This window comes from Platalea leucorodia, assembly GCF_965183815.1.
Source record: "Platalea leucorodia genome assembly, contig: HAP1_HAP1_SCAFFOLD_639, whole genome shotgun sequence".
NCBI classification, from domain to species: Eukaryota; Metazoa; Chordata; class Aves; order Pelecaniformes; family Threskiornithidae; genus Platalea; species Platalea leucorodia.
The window spans coordinates 1-18392 of record NW_028120998.1 but is presented as its reverse complement, the minus strand read 5'-3'; the positions used below and the strand labels follow the sequence as shown (position 1 = coordinate 18392).

Genomic DNA, 18392 nt, shown 5'->3' with positions numbered 1-18392 from the left:
GTCCCCATGTCCCCGTGTCCCCGTGTCCCCGTGTCGCCCCATCCCAGTGTCCCCGTGTCCCCGTGTCCCCATGTCCCCGTGTCCCCCCATCCCAGTGTCCCCATGTCCCATCTCCGTGTCCCCACGTCCCCACGTCCCCTCCCCGTGTCCCCCAATCTCCGTGTCCCCATGTCCTCATGTCCCCCCATCCGTACGTCCCTCTGTCCCATCCCCGTGTCCCCATGTCCCCATCTCCCATCCCTGTCTCCCCCCATCCCTATGTCCCCTCCCCACGTCCCCTTGTCCCCCTGTCCCCCTGTCCCCCTGTCCCATCTCAGTGTCCCCGTGTCCCCCCATCTTCCATCCCCACGTCCCCGTGTCCCCACTCCGTGTCCCCGTGTCCCCACATCCCCACGTCCCCGTGTCCCCATATCCCCGTGTCCCATCCTCCTGTCCCCATGTCCCATCCCCTTGTCCCTGTGTCCCCATGTCCCCGTGTCCCCACATCCTCGTGTCCCCATGTCCTCGTGTCCTTGTGTCCCCACATCCCCAGCCCCACGTCCCCACGTCCCCACGACCCATCCCCGTGTCCCTGTGTCCCCGTGTCGCCGTGGCCACATGTCCCCATGTCCCATCCCCACGTCCCCATGTCCCCACGTCCCCCTGTCCCATCCCTGTGTCCCTGTGTCCCGTCCCCATGTCCCATGTCCCCACGTCCCATCCCTGTGTCCCATCCCCACGTCCCCATGTCCCATCCCCGTGTCCCCACGTCCCCATGTCCCATCTCCGCATCCCATCCCCGTGTCCCATCCCTATGCCCCCGTGTCCCCACGTCCCCGTGTCCCATCCCCATGTCCCATCTCTGTGTCCCATCCCCGTGTCCCCGTGTCCCCGTGTCCCCATGTCCCCACATCCCATCCCCGTGTCCCCGTGTCCCCATGTCCCATCCCCATGTCCCCACGTCCCCGTGTCCCATCTCCGTGTCCCATCCCCATGTCCCCGTGTCCCCACATCCCCATGTCCCCCCGTCCCCGTGTCCCCACGTCCCCGTGTCCCCCCGTGTCCCCATGTCCCATCCCCGTGTCCCCGTGTCCCCACGTCCCCACGTCCCATCCCCACATCCCCATGCCCCCATGTCCCCCCGTGTCCCCCCGTGTCCCCACGTCCCCGTGTCCCATCTCCGTGTCCCATCCCCGTGTCCCCGTGTCCCCACATCCCCATGTCCCCCCGTCCCTGTGTCCCCACGTCCCCGTGTCCCCCCGTGTCCCCCCGTGTCCCCACATCCCCGTGTCCCCCCCCGTGTCCCCCCGTGTCCCCACATCCCCGTGTCCCCCCGTGTCCCCGTGTCCCATCCCCACATCCCCACGTCCCCACGCCCCCGTGTCCCCCCGTGTCCCCGTGTCCCCCGGCGCAGGCAGGCGCGGGCGGCTCCTGGGGGGGTTTATTGGGGGCTCTATGGCTTCTGGGGCCCCCCCGCCCCCACACGCAGACACGGGGACACGGGGACGGGGGGGACCCGGGGGGGGGGACCCGGGGGCTTGGGGGGTCCCCACAAACATACACGGGGGGGAGGGGCCCATGGACACACACGGGGGGGGGGGGGGGCACCGGGGGGGGGGGGCTGGGCCCCCCCCATCTACAAACACGTGACACAAGGGGGGGGCGGGGGGGCCGGGGTCCCTTTTGGGGGCCCCCCCACATACGAACACATCGGGGGTGGGGGGTGGGGGGCTGCGGGGGGCCCCCCCTCCCCCCCCGCCCCGGGTTCACAGTGGGGGGGGGCCGGGCCCCCCCTTGGCGTCCAGGTCGGGGGCCCGGGGGGGGCCCCGGGGGTCCCTATGGCTTCGGGTCGGGGCCCCCCCGGCCGGGCCGGCGCCTCCGGCCCCACCGCCTGCGGGAGAGAGGGGTCAGCGCCCTCCCAGTATGGCCCAGCGCCCTCCCAGTATGGCCCAGTGCCCCCCCCCGAATGGTGACTGCCCCCCCACGATGGCCCAGTATCCACCAGTATGGTAATGTGCCCCACCAGTATGGTTAAGTGACCTCCCAGTATGGTATAGTGCCCCCCAGAATGACCCAGCGCCCTCCCAGTATGGCCCAGTGCCCCCCCAGAATGGTAAAGTGCCCCCCCAGTATGGCCCAGTATCCACCAGTATGGTAAAGTGCCCCCCCAGTATGGCCCAGTATCCACCAGTATGGTAAAGTGCCCCCCCCAGTATGGCCCAGTGCCCCCCAGTATGGTAAAGTGCCCCCCCCAATTGTAAAGTGCCCCCCCAGTATGGCCCAGTATGCACCAGTATGGTAATGTGCCCCACCAGTATGGTAATGTGCCCCACCAGTATGGTAAAGTGCCCACCCAGTATGGCCCAGTATCCACCAGTATGGTAATGTGCTCCACCAGTATGGTAAAGTGCCCACCCAGTATGGCCCAGTATCCACCAGTATGGTAATGTGCCCCACCAGTATGGTAAAGTGCCCACCCAGTATGGCCCAGTATCCACCAGTATGGTAATGTGCCCCACCAGTATGGTAAAGTGACCTCCCAGTATGGCCCAGTATCCACCAGTATGGTAATGTGCCCCACCAGTACGGTAAAGTGACCTCCCAGTATGGTAAAGTGCCCCCCCAGGATGGCCCAGTATCCACCAGTATGGTAATGTGCCCCACCAATACGGCCCAGTGTCCCCCAGTATGGTAAAGTGCCCTCCCAGTACGGTAAAGTGCCCCCCCAGTATGGCCCAGTACCCCCCCAGTATGGTAAAGTGCCCTCCCAGTCTGATAAAGTGCCACCCCAGTATGGTCTGGGTCCCCCCATGCAGCTCCCAGTGCCTCCCAGTCTCTCCCAGTGCCCCCCAGTGCCCCCAATACATCTCCCAGAGTCCTCCCAGTGCCACCCAGTGCCCCCCATGTAGCTCCCAGTGCCTCCCAGTACCCTCCCAGAGCTCCTAATGCAGGCCCCAGTGCCCCCAGTTCCTCCCAGTGCCACTCCCAGTCAAATCCAGTGCTCCCAATGCATCTCCCAGTGTCCCCCAGAGCACTCCCAGTGCCCCCGTGCAGCTCCCAGTCCCTCCCAGTCCCTTCCAGTGCAGCTCCCAGTGCCTCCCAGTGACTCCCACACAGCTCCCAGTCCCTCCCAGTTCCCCCAGTCCAGCTCCCAGTGACTCCCATGCATCTCCCAGTCCCTCCCAGTGCATTCCCAGTGCCTCCTAGTCCCTTCTAGTGCAGCTCCCAGTCCCTCCCAGTGCTCTCCATGCAGCTCCCAGTCCTTCCCAGTGCCCCCCAGTGTCTCCCAGTGCCTCCGAGTCCCCCCAGTACAGCTCCCAGTGCCCCCCCCAGCTCCCAGTCCCCCCAGTGCTTCCCAGTCCCCCCCAGTGCCTCTCACCCAGCTCCCAGTCCCTTCCAGTGCCCCCCAGTGCCTCTCACCCAGCTCCCAGTTCCCTCAGTACAGCTCCCAGTCCCCCTCCAGAGCCTCCCAGTGCCTCCCAGTGCCCCCCACTCAGCTCCCAGTCCCCCCTAGTCCCTCCCAGTGCCCCCAGTGCGGATCCCAGTCCCTCCCAGTGCTCCCAACGCAGCTCCCAGTGCCTCCCAGTCACTCCCAGTGCCTCCCAGTCACCCCCAGTGTCTCCCACACAGCTCCCTGTCCCTTCCAGTGCCCCCATTGCAACTCCCAGTCCCTCCCAGTGCTCCCAATGCAGCTCCCAGTGCCTCCCAGTCACCCCCAGTGCCTCCCACACAGCTCCCAGGCCCTCCCAGTGCCCCCAATGAAGCTCCCAGTCCCTCCCAGTGCCTCCCACACAGCTCCCAGTCCCTCCCAGTGCCTCCCGCAGAGCTCCCAGTCCCTCCCAGTGCCCCCAGTGCCGGCTCACTGGGCTCAGTCGCCGACGGGCTCCACCACGACGCCGGGTTTGTCCCGCGCCGACCCCTTGGCCGCCAGCCCCAGCGCCTTCTCCTGCGCACGGGGACGCTCGCACGGGGCCTCGCACACGGGGACCCTTGCACGGGGCCTCGCACGGGGACCCTCGCACGGGGACGCTCGCACGGGGACTCACACACGGGGACCCTTGCACGGGGCCTCGCACGGGGACCCTCGCACGGGGACGCTCGCACGGGGACTCACACACGGGGACCCTTGCACGGGGCCTCGCACGGGGCCTCGCACGTGGACGCTTGCACGGGGCCTCGCACGGGGACCCTCGCATGGGGACCCTCGCATGGGGACTCTCGCACAGGGATGCTTGCACAGGGACTCTTGCACGGGGACACTCGCACGGGGCCTCGCACGGGGCCTTGCACGGGGACATTGCACGGGGCCTCGCACGGGGACTCTCACACAGGGCCTTGCACGGGGCCTCACACGGGGCCTCGCACGGGGACTCTCGCACAGGGACCCTTGCACGGGGCCTTGCATGGGGACCCTCGCACAGGGACGCTCGCACGGGGACACTTGCACGGGGCCTTGCACGGGGACCCTCGCACAGGGACCCTCGCACGGGGACCCCTACACAGGGCTCACTCGCACGGGGCCTCGCACGGGGCCTCGCACGGGGACGCTCGCACGGGGACTCTCGCACAGGGACCCTTGCACGGGGCCTTGCATGGGGACCCTCACACAGGGACGCTCGCACGGGGACTCTTGCACGGGGACGCTCACACGGGGACACTTGCACAGGGCACACTCGCACGGGGCCTTGCACAGGGCCTTGCACGGGGACCCTCGCACAGGGACCCTCGCACGGGGACCCCTACACAGGGCTCACTCGCACGGGGCCTCGCACGGGGACGCTCGCATGGGGACACTCACACGGGGCACGATTGCACAAGGACCCTTGCACGAGTGCATGGGAGCTCCATGGGTGCTGGGGGTGCCCCGTGGGTGTGGGGGGTCCTACAGGTACTGGGGGGGTCCTGTGGGTGCCCTGTGGGTGGGGGAGGCCTGTGGGTGCTGGGGGAGCCCCATGGGTGCTGGGGGGTCCTATGGGCGCTGGGGGGTGCTGTGGGTGCTGGGGGGTCCTATAAGTGCTGGGGGTCCTGTGGGTGCCCCATGGGTGTGGGGGGTCCTATAGGAGCCGGGGGGTGCTGTGGGTGCCCCATGGGTGCTGGGGGGTCTTACAGGTACTGGGGGGGTCCTGTGGGTGCCTCGTGGGTGGGGGAGGCCTGTGGGTGCTGTGGGTGCCCCGTGGGTGCTGGGGGGTCCTATGGGCGCTGGGGGGTGCTGTGGGTGCCCCGTGGGTGGGGGGGTGCCCCGTGGGTGCTGGGGTGCCCTGTGGGCGCTGGGGGGTGCTGTGGGTGCCCCGCGGGTGGGGGGTGCCCCGTGGGCGGGGGGGTGCCCCGTGGGTGCTGGGGGGTCCTATGGGCGCTGGGGGGTGCTGTGGGTGCCCCATGGGTGCTGTGGGCGCCCCGTGGGTGCTGGGGGGTCCTATGGGCGCTGGGGGGTGCTGTGGGTGCCCCGCGGGTGGGGGGTGCCCCGCGGGCGGGGGCCGCTCACCTCGACCAGCGTGTGCCAGTGCTCGATGGGCTTGCGGGGGTTGGCCAGCATCTGGGCCCAGTGCTCCCGGCCCGGGCCCTCGGCGTCGCTGCCCACCCGGCACAGCCCGATCACCTCGTTGTGCCCGATGCTGCGGGGACACCGCGCCCTGGCACCGGCGGGCGGGGACCCCCGAGCCCCCCCGCCCGGGGGGCAGGGACCCCCCAATGCCCCCCCGCCCAGGGGGGCGGGGACCCCAATGCACCCCAGGGGGGCAGGGACCCCCCGAGCCCCCCCGCCCAGGGGGGCAGGGACCCCAATGCACCCCAGGGGGGCAGGGACCCCCGAGCCCCCCCGCCCGGGGGGCAGGGACCCCCCAATGCACCCCAGGGGGGCAGGGACCCCCGAGCCCCCCCACCCAGGGGGGCAGGGACCCCCAATGCACCCCAGGGGGGCAGGGACCCCCCGAGCCCCCCCGCCCGGGGGGCAGGGACCCCCCAATGCACCCCAGGGGGGCAGGGACCCCCGAGCCCCCCCACCCAGGGGGGCAGGGACCCCCAATGCACCCCAGGGGGGCAGGGACCCCCCGAGCCCCCCCACCCAGGGGGGCAGGGACCCCCCAATGCCCCCCCGCCCAGGGGGGCAGGGACCCCAATGCACCCCGGGGGCAGGGACCCCCCCGAGCCCCCCCGCCCAGGGGGGCAGGGACCCCAATGCCCCCCCACCCATGGGGGCAGGGACCCCCCAATGCCCCCCCACCCAGGGGGGCAGGGACCCCAATGCACCCCATGGGGGCAGGGACCCCAGGCACCCCCACCCATGGGGGCAGGGACCCCAATGCACCCCAGGGGGGCAGGGACCCCCTGAGCCCCCCCACCCAGGGGGGCAGGGACCCCCCAATGCACCCCAGGGGGGCAGGGACCCCCCCGAGCCCCCCCGCCCAGGGGGGCAGGGACCCCCCAATGCACCCCCGCTCAGGGGGGCAGGGACCCCCCGAGCCCCCCCGCCCAGGGGGGCAGGGACCCCAATGCACCCCGGGGGCAGGGACCCCCCAATGCCCCCCCGCCCAGGGGGGCAGGGACCCCAATGCCCCCCCACCCATGGGGGCAGGGACCCCAATGCACCCCCCTGGGGCCAGGGACCCCAAACACCCCCCAGGGGGCAGGGACCCCCAATACCCCCCCCCATGGGGGCAGGGACCCCAAATACCCCCCCCCCCATGGGGGCAGGGACCCCAAACCCCCCCAAAGGGACCCAGAGACCCCAAATGCCCCCCACCCATGGGGGCAGGGACCCCCAATGCTCCCCCAAAGGGACCCAGGGACCCCCAATACCCCCCCCCATGGGGGCAGGGACCCCAAATACCCCCCACCCCCCAAGGGGACCCCGGCACCCAGGGACCCCAACATTTGGGCACCCCAAAATGCTCCCCGTGCCCCCCAAGGAGACCCAGGGACCCCAACCCCCCCCTCCCCCCCCCACCGAGGGCACCCAGGGACCCCAAATCCTCCCCGTGTGCCCCCAAAATGGGACCCAGGCACCCAGGCACCCCAAATACCCCCTCCCCCCACCACCGAGAGCACCCAGGGACCCCAACCCCCCCCCACCGAGAGCACCCAGGGACCCCAAAACCTCCCCTCCCCCCCACTGAGGGCACCCAGGGACCCCAAAACCCTCCCCTCCCCCACCGAGGGCACCCAGGGACCCCAACCCCCCCCACACTGAGGGCACCCAGGGACGCCAAAACCCTCCCCTCCCCCATTTAGGGCACCCAGGGACCCCAACCCCCCCCACCGAGAGCACCCAGGGACCCCAAAACTCCCCCTCCCCCCCACCGAGGGCACCCAGGGACCCCAAAACCCTCCCCTCCCCCACCAAGGGCACCCAGGGACCCCAAATCCCCCCCGTGCCCCCCCCAAACAGCACCCAGCCCCCCAACAACAGCCGCCCCCCCCCCACCGCACGCCCTCGTGCGCCGCCCCTCGCACCAGGACTCCCCCAGCCCCACGGCTACGCCCCATCCCCCCCCCCAACCCCCCTCCCCCCAGCCCCATGGCTACGCCCCAGCCCCACGGCTATGCCCCAGCCCCCCAGTGCCCCCCAGTACGGACCAGTCGTAGTCGACGACGGCGATGGTGAGGCTGACGTGGTGCACGCTCTCGTGCGGCACGTCGAAGACCAGGGCCTCGTTGTAGCTGGGGTTGAGCGTGTTCTTCTTGATGGAGGTCTTGCGCTTCTTCAGCCGCCGGCCCTCCGCCATCAGCGAGGCCTTGACGTAGGGGTCTGGGCGTGGCGGGGGGCCAGGGCGCCCCACGGTGACCCACGGCCACCCACAGAGCCCCACGGCCACCCCACGGCACCCCACGGCCACCCACAGAGCCCCACGGTGACCCACGGCCACCCCACGGTGACCCATGGCCACTCCATAGAGCCCCACGGCCACCCCACAGAGCCCCACAGCCACCCACAGAGCCCCACGGTGACCCACGGCCACCCCACGGCCACCCCACGGTGACCCACAGCCACCCCACGGTGACCCACAGAGCCCCACGGCCACCCCACGGCACCCCACAGCCACCCACAGAGCCCCACGGCCACCCCACAGCACCCCATGGCACCCCACAACCACCCACAGAGCCCCACGGCCACCCCATGGCACCCCACAGCCACCCACAGAGCCCCACGGTGACCCACGGCCACCCCATGGCACCCCAACACCTCCCATGTCCCCCTGCCCCCATCTCCTCCCCATCTCCCCCCCATGTCCCTGTCCCCCCATCCCCCCACGTCCCCTCATCCCCCCACATCCCCCCATGCCCCCCCATCCCTTCACGCCCCCATTCCCCCACGTCCCCCTGTGCCCCCTATCCCCCCATCCCCCCATCCCCCCACGTCCCCGTGTCCCCCCGTGTCCCCATCCCCCCACGTCCCCCCATGTCCCCATGCCCTCCCATCCCCCCGTCCCCCGTGTCCCCTGTGTCCCCCCATGTCCCCCCACATCCCCCCGTATCCCACATCCCCCCCCGAGTCCCCCTGTCCCCGTGTCCCCCCCGTGTCCCCATCCCCCCATGTCCCCCCGTGTCCCCCCATCCCCCCATCCCCCCACATCCCCATGTCCCCCTGTGTCCCCCCGTCCCCCCATCCCCCCATCCCCCCACATCCCCATGTTCCCCTGTGCCCCCCATCCCCCCATGTCCCCCCATCCCCCCATGTCCCCATGTCCCCCTGTGTCCCCACGTCCCCACGTCCCCCCACGTCCCCCCATCCCCCCATCCCCCACTGTCCCCCTGTGCCCCCCATCCCCCCCCATCCCCCCCCGCCCCGCCCCCGCGCACCGGAGAAGCCGGTGAGGTCCATGGCGCGCAGGTTGGAGGCGCGGATGACGGTGACGGTCAGGCGCCCGGCCGTCGGCAGGTAGCACAGCGAGAAGTTCACCTCCCCCAGCTCCGCCTTCTCCTGCGGCGGGGGCAGGGGGCAGGGGTCAGGGGTCAGGGGTCAGGGGTCACGGGGTCACGGGGCAGGAGCAGGGGTCACAGGCCAGGGGTCGGGGTCACAGGGGCACAGGGCAGGGGGCAGCGGGCACAGGTCACGGGGGCAGGGGTCACGGGGTCACAGGGTCACAAGGCAGGGGTCACGGGGTCACAGACCAGGGGTCGGGGTCACAGGGTCACGGGGCAGGGGTCAGGGGTCACAGGTCAGGGGTCAGGGAGGCGGGGTCACGGGGTCACAGGGCAGGGGGCAGGGGTCACAGGGTCACAGGGCAGGGGTCACAGGGTCACAGGTCAGGGGTCGGGGTCACAGGGTCACGGGGCAGGGGTCAGGGGTCACAGGTCAGGGGGCAGGGGTCATGGGGCAGGGGTCACAGGTCAGGGGTCGGGGTCACAGGGGCACAGGGCAGGGGGCAGCGGGCACAGGTCACGGGGGCAGGGGTCACGGGGTCACAGGGCAGGGGTCACGGGGTCACAGGGTCACAAGGCAGGGGTCACGGGGTCACAGACCAGGGGTCGGGGTCACAGGGTCACGGGGCAGGGGTCAGGGGTCACAGGTCAGGGGTCAGGGAGGCGGGGTCACGGGGTCACAGGGCAGGGGGCAGGGGTCACAGGGTCACAGGGCAGGGGTCACAGGGTCACAGGTCAGGGGTCGGGGTCACAGGGTCACGGGGCAGGGGTCAGGGGTCACAGGTCAGGGGGCAGGGGTCATGGGGCAGGGGTCACAGGGTCAGGGGTCACGGGGCAGGGGTCGAGAGCAGGGCTCACAGACCAGGGGTCAGAGGTCACGGGGTCACAGAGTCACAGGGGCAGGGGTCACGGGGCAGGGGGCAGGGGTCATGGGGCAGGGGTCACGGGGCAGGGGTCACAGGGTCACGGGGCAGGGGTCACAGGATCATGGGCAGGGGTCATAGGTCAGGGGTCAGAGGCCAGGGGTCATGGGGCGGGGGTCATAGGGCAGAGGGCAGGGGTCACATGGGCAGAGGTCATGGGGTCAGAGATCAAGAGGGCAGTGGTCACAGATACAGAGGGCGGTGGTCAGGGGTCAGAGGTCACGGGATGGGGTCACAGGGGCAGAGGTCACGGGGGCAGGGGTGATGGGGCAGAGGGTGGGGTCAGGGGTCACGGGGTGGGGTCAGGGGTCACGGGTCAGCGGGCAGAGGGGACGCGAGGTCGGGGTCAGGGTGGGGCACAGGGCTCCGGGGGGCACGGGGTCACAGGGGTCAGGGGTCACCGGGGTCAGGGGTCACCGGGGTCAGGGGTCCCGAGGGGGGGGCAAACCCCATGGGGGAGGGGCGGGGCCCTCACCAGGAGCTGAAACCCGGGGCAAAACCACCCGGAACCGGGGCGGGGGCGGGGCGGCCACAACCGGAGCCACAACCACAGCCACGGCCACAACCGGAGCCACAACCGGAGCCACGGCCACAACCGGAGCCACAACCGGAACCGCAGCCGGAGCCACAACCAGAACCACAGCCGGAGCAACAACCATCAACCACAGCCGCAGCCACAGCTGGAACCGCAGCCGGAGCCACAACCGGAGCCACAACCGGAGCCACGGCCACAACCGGAGCCACAACTGGAGCAACAACTAGAGCAACAACCATCAACCACAGCCGCAGCCACAACCGGAGCCACAACCAGAGCCACAACCGGAACCGCAGCCGCAGCCACAACCGCAGCCACAGCTGCAGCCACAACTGGAGCCACAGCCGCAGCCACGGCCACAACTGGAGCAACAACCGGAGCCACGGCCACAACCGGAGCCACGGCCACAACTGGAAAAACAACCACAACCGCAGCCACAACCACAACCGCAGCCACAACCAGAGCAACAACCGGACCCACAGCCGCAGCCACAACCGGACCCACAACCGCAGCCACAACCGCAGCCACAACCGCAGCCACAACCGCAACCAGACCCCCGGCCACAGCCACAATTGGAGCCACAACCGCAGCAACAACCGCGACTGCAGGCACAACCGCAGCCACAACCAGAGCCACGGCCGCAGCCACAACTGCAAGCAGAGCTGCAAACGCGTCGGGATTCCACCTGCAACCGCAGCTGCAAACGCCCCTGCAACCGCAGCTGCAAATGCATCGCGATCCCACCTGCAACTGCATTTGCAAATTCCCTGCAACTCCATCTGCAAATTCCCCTGCAAATGCATTGCAAATGCCCCTGCAACCGCATCTGCAAATGCATCATGATTCCACCTGCAACTGCATCTGCAAATTCCCCTGCAAAAGCATTTGCAAATTCTCCTGCAACCGCCTCTGCAAATGCCCCTGCAACCACATCTGCAACTGCATCTGTAACCGCATCTGCAAATGCATCGCGATCCCACCTGCAAATGCATCTGCAAATTCCCCTGCAAATGCATCTGCAAATGCATCGCGATTCCACCTGCAAATGCATTTGCAAATTCCCCTGCAACTGCATCTGCAATTGCCCCTGCAAAGCGAGCTGCAAACGCATCGATTCCGCCTGCAAATGCATTGCAAATTCCCCTGCAAATGCATCTGCAAATGCACCTGCAACTGCATCTGCAAATTCCTCTGCAACCGCATCTGTAACCGCATCTGCAAACGCATCTGCAAATGCATCGCGATTCCACCTGCAAATGCATTTGCAAATTCCCCTGCAACCACATCTGCAACTGCATCTGCAACCGCATCTGCAAATGCATTGCAATTCCGCCTACAAATGCATCTGCAAATTCCCCTGCAAATGCATTTGCAAATTCTCCTGCAAACGCATCTGGAAATGCATCTGCAAATGCATCGCAATTCCGCCTGCAAATGCATCTGCAATTGCCCCTGCAACTGCCGCTGCAAATTTCCCCTGCAAATGCATCTGCAATTGCACCTGCAACCGCATCTGGAAATGCATCTGCAAATGCATCGCGATTCCGCCTGCAAATGCATCTGCAAATGCATTGTGATTCCGCCTGCAACCGCTGCCGTCAATTCCCCTGCAACCGCATCTGCAAATGCATTGCGATTGCCCCCGCAACCGCTGCTGCAAATTCCCCTGCAAATGCATTTGCAATTGCACCTGCAACCGCATCTGCAAATGCATCTGCAACCGCATCTGCAAATGCATTGCAATTCCACCTGCAAATGCATCTGCAAATTCCCCTGCAACCGCATCTGCAAATGCATCGCGATTCCGCCTGCAACCGCCGCTGCAAATTCCCCTGCAAATGCATTTGCAAATGACCCTGCAACCGCATCTGCAAATGCATCGCGATTCCGCCTGCAACCACCGCCGCCAATTCCCCTGCAACCGCATCTGCAAATGCATTTGCAATTGCCCCTGCAACCGCATCTGCAAATGCATTGCAATTCCACCTGCAAATGCATCTGCCAATTCCCCTGCAACTGCATCTGGAAATGCATCGCGATTCCATCTGCAAATTCCCCTGCAAATGCATTTGCAATTGCACCTGCAACCGCATCTGCAAATGCATTGCAATTCCACCTGCAAATGCATCTGCAAATGACCCTGCAACCGCATCTGCAAATGCATCGCAATTGCCCCTGCAACCGCCACTGCCGATTCCCCTGCAACTGCATCTGCAAATGCATCACAGTTGCCCCCGCAACCGCATCTGGAAATGCATCGTGTTTCCATCTGCAAATTCCCCTGCAAATGCATTGCAATTGCCCTTGCAACCGCATCTGCAAATGCATCATGATTGCCCCCGCAACCGCCGCTGCAAATTCCCCTGCAAATGCATTTGCAATTGCCCCTGCAACCGCATCTGGAAATGCATCTGCAAATGCATCACAATTCCACCTGCAAATGCATTGCAATTGCCCCTGCAACCGCCTCTGCAAATGCATAGCAATTGCCCCCGCAATCGCCGCTGCAAATTCCCCTGCAAATGCATTTGCAAATGACCCTGCAACTGCATCTGCAAATGCATCGTGATTCCGCCTGCAAATGCATCTGCCAATTCCCCTGCAACCGCCTCTGCAAATGCATTGCAATTGCCCCCGCAACCGCTGCTGCAAATGCCCCTGCAAATGCATCTGCAAATGCCCCTGCAACTGCATCTGGAAATGCATCGCAATTCCACCTGCAAATGCATTGCAATTGCCCCTGCAACTGCCGCTGCAAATGCATCGCGATTCCACCTGCAACCGCCGCCGCCGCCGATTCCCCTGCAACTGCATTTGCAAATGACCCTGCAACCGCATCTGCAAATGCATCGCGATTCCGCCTGCAACCGCTGCCGCCGATTCCCCTGCAACTGCATTTGCAATTGCCCCTGCAACCGCATCTGCAAATTCCCCTGCAAATGCATTTGCAAATGACCCTGCAACCGCCTCTGCAAATGCATCGCAATTCCGCCTGCAAATGCATCTGCCAATTCCCCTGCAACTGCATCTGGAAATGCATCGCGATTCCATCTGCAAATTCCCCTGCAAATGCATTTGCAATTGCCCCTGCAACCGCATCTGCAAATGCATCGCGATTCTGCCTGCAACTGCTGCTGCAAATTCCCCTGCAACTGCATTTGCAAATGACCCTGCAACCGCATCTGCAAATGCATCGCGATTCCGCCTGCAAATGCATCTGCAATGGCCCCTGCAACCGCCGCCGCCGATTCCCCTGCAACTGCATTTGCAATTGCCCCTGCAACTGCCGCTGCAAATGCATCGCGATTCTGCCTGCAACCGCCGCTGCAAATTCCCCTGCAAATGCATTTGCAAATGACCCTGCAACCGCATCTGCAAATGCATCGCGATTCCGCCTGCAAATGCATCTGCAATGGCCCCTGCAACCGCCGCCGCCGATTCCCCTGCAACTGCATTTGCAATTGCCCCTGCAACTGCCGCTGCAAATGCATCGCGATTCTGCCTGCAACCGCCGCTGCAAATTCCCCTGCAAATGCATTTGCAAATGACCCTGCAACCGCATCTGCAAATGCATCGCAATTCCGCCTGCAAATGCATCTACCAATTCCCCTGCAACTGCATCTGCAAATGCATCGCGATTGCCCCTGCAACTGCCACTGCCGATTCCCCTGCAACTGCATCTGCAAATCCATTGCGATTGCCCCCGCAACCGCCGCTGCAAATTCCCCTGCAAATGCATTTGCAATTGCCCCTGCAACCGCATCTGCAAATGCATTGCAATTCCACCTGCAAATGCATCTGCCAATTCCCCTGCAACTGCATCTGGAAATGCATCGTGATTCCATCTGCAAATTCCCCTGCAAATGCATTTGCAATTGCACCTGCAACCGCATCTGCAAATGCATCGCAATTCCACCTGCAAATGCATCTGCAAATGCCCCTGCAACCACCTCTGCAAATGCATCACGATTGCCCCTGCAACTGCCGCTGCAAATTCCCCTGCAAATGCATCTGCAATTGCACCTGCAACCGCATCTGGAAATGCATTGCAATTCCACCTGCAAATGCATCTGCCAATTCCCCTGCAACCGCCTCTGCAAATGCATTGCAATTGCCCCCGCAACCGCCGCTGCAAATGCCCCTGCAAATGCATCTGCAAATGCCCCTGCAACTGCATCTGGAAATGCATCGCAATTCCACCTGCAAATGCATTGCAATTGCCCCTGCAACTGCCGCTGCAAATGCATCGCGATTCCGCCTGCAACCGCCGCCGCCGCCGATTCCCCTGCAACTGCATTTGCAAATGACCCTGCAACCGCATCTGCAAATGCATCGCGATTCCGCCTGCAACCGCTGCCGCCGATTCCCCTGCAACTGCATTTGCAAATGAGCCTGCAACCGCATCTGCAAATGCATCGCGATTCCGCCTGCAAATGCATCTGCAATCGCCCCTGCAACCGCCGCCGCCGATTCCCCTGCAACCGCCTCTGCAAACGCATCGCGCTTGCCCCCGCCGCCGCCGCGGCGGCGCGGCGCTCACCCCGCGGGCCTCCAGGATGTCCCTCCAGATGGGCAGCTCGGGCCCGCGCTCGGCGGCCTCCAGCAGGTTGTCCAGCACCACCTGCCCGATCAGGTCGTGGCGGGAGAAGCGGTCGAAGTCGTAGACGCTGAAGTGCAGGCGGCGGGCGGGCAGCTCGGCGAAGGGCACCCCGAAGCTGAAGGTCTCGTCGAAGACGGGGTTCAGGGTCTTGCGGTGGACCTTGGTCTGGAATTTCTTCTTGCGGTCGGGGAGGAGGTAGATTTTGACGTAGGGGTCGGAGAGGCCGTTGGCGTCCTTGGCGGGGAGGTCGCGGGCGCGCAGCACCCGCACCAGCAGCTGCTGGGAGCCGTAGGCGTAGCGCAGGGCCACGCTCAGGCGGCCGCAGGGCGGGGGGGCCCCCCCCCGCGCCCCCCAGCTTTCGCCCTCGCCGGGGCCGTAGAGCTCGGGTTGGATCTGGCCCAGGTTGGGGGGGTTGGGGTCGGCTTTGTCCTCCGGGAGGAGGGTGCTGGGGGGGGGGGAGGGGAGAGCGGGGGTTGGGGGAGGGGGTGCGACCCCCCACCCCTCCCCCCCCATGGATAAGGAGCCCCATGGGGGGGGGAGTTGGGGATCCCCCCCCCCCCGAGGGGGATTGGGGACATTGGGGACCCCCCCCATGATGGGGACATTGGGGACCCCCCCAATGGGGACGTGGGGACATTGGGGACCCCCCCCATGATGGGGACATTGGGGACCCCCCCAATGGGGACATGGGGACATTGGGGACCCCCCCCATGATGGGGACATTGGGGACCCCCCCAATGGGGACGTGGGGACATTGGGGACCCCCCCCATGATGGGTACATTGGGGACCCCCCCCAATGGGGACGTGGGGACATTGGGGACCCCCCCCATGATGGGGACATTGGGGACCCCCCCAATGGGGACGTGGGGACATTGGGGACCCCCCCCATGATGGGGACATTGGGGACCCCCCCCAATGGGGACATGGGGACATTGGGGACCCCCCCCATGATGGGGACATTGGGGACCCCCCCCAATGGGGACGTGGGGACATTGGGGACCCCCCCCATGATGGGGACATTGGGGACCCCCCCAATGGGGACATGGGGACATTGGGGACCCCCCCCATGATGGGGACATTGGGGACCCCCCCAATGGGGACGTGGGGACATTGGGGACCCCCCCCATGATGGGGACATTGGGGACCCCCCCCAATGGGGACATGGGGACATTGGGGACCCCCCCCATGCATGGGGACCCCCCCAATGGGGACATTGGGGACCCCCCCAGTGCACATGGGGACGTGGGGGGGTCACTGGGGCACCCCCACCCCCATATCCCGGTCCCCACAGCGTCCCCGTCCCGTGTCCCCATGTCCCCCTGTCCCCCCCCCGTCCCCCCCCATGTCCCCCTGTGTCCCCATGTCCCCATGTCACCCCCCCGTCCCCATGTCCCCCCATCCCCCCCGTCCCCCTGTCCCCCCCCGTCCCCCCGTCACCCCACCCCCCCACCCCCCCATGTCACCCCCCCATGTCCCCCATGTCCCCCCGTCCCCCCCATCCCCCCTGTCCCCCCCGTCCCCCCATGTCCCCCCTGTCCCCCCCACCCCCCCATGTCCCCCCCTGTCCCCCCATCCCCCCTGTCCCCCCCATCCCCCCCATGTCCCCATGTCCCCCCCATCCCCCCATCCCCCCCACCCCCCCCATCCCCCCCCCCCACCTGCTGCCGGGGCCGCCCACGTGCTGCTGGGAGGGGGCGCTGGGCAGGGTCCCGGCCCCCTCCCCCCCCAGCTCGGGGGGGCCCTGGGGGGGGCCCGGGGGGGGCCCCGAGAGCGGGGGGGCCCCCAGCGCCCGCGGCCCCCCCTCGGGACAGGGCCCCATGTCCAGGTAGCAGCGCTCGGGGGGGGGGCTCGCCCCCCGGCTCCCCCCGCTCGGGGAGGGGGTCCCCAAAGCCCCCCCCCGCGCCCCCCCCGCTCTGGGGGGGCTCCTTGCGGGGGGGGGGCCCCCCCTTATGGCGCCAGGGGACCCAGCAGAGCTTCCAGGAGACGAAGAGGGAGACCCCCAGCAGGACGATGCCGCAGAAGGTGACGATGACGGAGAGGAGGCTGACCGACACCTCTGGGGGGGGCGTCAGGGGCACCCCGGAACGGGGGCGCCCCAGGGCCCAGCACCCTCCCGGGGGCCCAGCACCCTCCCGGGGGCCCCGAACCCACCCGGGGGTCCCCAAAACCACCCGGGGCGCAGCACCCTCCGGGGGTCCCCTAAACCCACCTGGGGGTCCCCAAAAGCCACCCAGGGGCCCAGCACCCACCTGGGGTCCCCAAAACCCTCCTGGGGGTCCCCAAAACCCACCTGGGGTCCCACCACCCTTCTGCGCTCCCCAAAAGCCACCCGGGGGTCCCCAAACCCACCCGGGGCCCAGCACCCTCCCGGGGGGTCCCCAAACCCACCCGGGGGGTTCCCAAAACCACCCGGGGCGCAGCACCCACCCGGGGCCCAGCACCCTCCCGGGGGCCCCAAAACCCACCCGGGGGGTCCCCAAACCCACCCGGGGCCCAGCACCCTCCCGGGGGCCCCAAAACCCACCCGGGGGTCCCCAAACCCACCCAGGGGCCCAGCACCCTCCTGGGGTCCCCTAAACCCTCCTGGGGTCCCCAAAAGCCACCCAGGGGCTCAGCACCCTCCTGGGGTCCCCAAACCCACCCAGGGGGTCCCCAAACCCACCCAGGGGCTCAGCACCCTCCTGGGGTCCCCAGCACCTTCCCGGGGTCCCCAAAACCCACCTGGGGTCCCACCACCCTTCTGCGCTCCCCAAAACCCACCCGGGGGTCCCCAAAAGCCACCCAGGGGCTCAGCACCCTCCGGGGGTCCCCTAAACCCACCCGGGGGTCCCCAAAACCCACCCAGGGGCCCAGCACCCTCCTGAGGTCCCCAAAACCCACCTGGGGGTCCCTAAAAGCACCCAGGGGCCCAGCACCCTCCGGGGGTCCCCAAAACCCACCCGGGGGTCCCCAAAACCCACCCAGGGGCCCAGCACCCTCCTGAGGTCCCCAAAACCCACCTGGGGGTCCCTAAAAGCACCCAGGGGCCCAGCACCCACCTGGGGTCCCCAAAACCCTCCTGGGGGTCCCCAAAACCCACCTGGGGTCCCACCACCCTTCTGCGCTCCCCAAAAGCCACCCGGGGGTCCCCAAAAGCCACCCAGGGGCCCAGCACCCTCCGGGGGTCCCCAAAACCCACCTGGGGTCCCCCCCCCGTGCTCTTGGGGTCCCCGTCACCCTCCTGGGGTCCCCAAAACCCAGCTGGGGTCCCACCACCCCCCTGGGAACCCCAAAAGCCACTCAAGGACCCAGCACCCTCCTGGGGTCCCCTAAACCCAATTGGGGGTCCCCAAAATCCACCCAGGGGCCCAGCACCCACCTGGGGTCCCCATCACCCTCCCGGGGTCCCCAAAACCCACCCGGGGGTCCCCAAAACCACCCAGGGGCCCAGCACCCTCCCGGGGTCCCACCACGCTTTTGGGGTCCCCTCTACCCTTCTGGTGCCCCCCGCCCTCC

At 67.4% G+C, this 18392-nt stretch overlaps 1 protein-coding gene across 1 annotated transcript; it reads right to left on the bottom strand.

Moving 5' to 3' along the window:
* Positions 1-1726: 1726 nt before the first annotated feature.
* LOC309604319 (synaptotagmin-3-like) lies at positions 1727-16953 on the bottom strand (the record flags this gene model as incomplete). The annotated part of the gene is made up of 7 exons (XM_082339266.1): positions 1727-1870; positions 3843-3925; positions 5462-5591; positions 7552-7723; positions 8776-8896; positions 14837-15341; positions 16854-16953. Coding segments are annotated over 6 exons (1106 nt in total), but the record flags the coding sequence as incomplete, so codon positions are not given.
* Positions 16954-18392: the final 1439 nt, after the last annotated feature.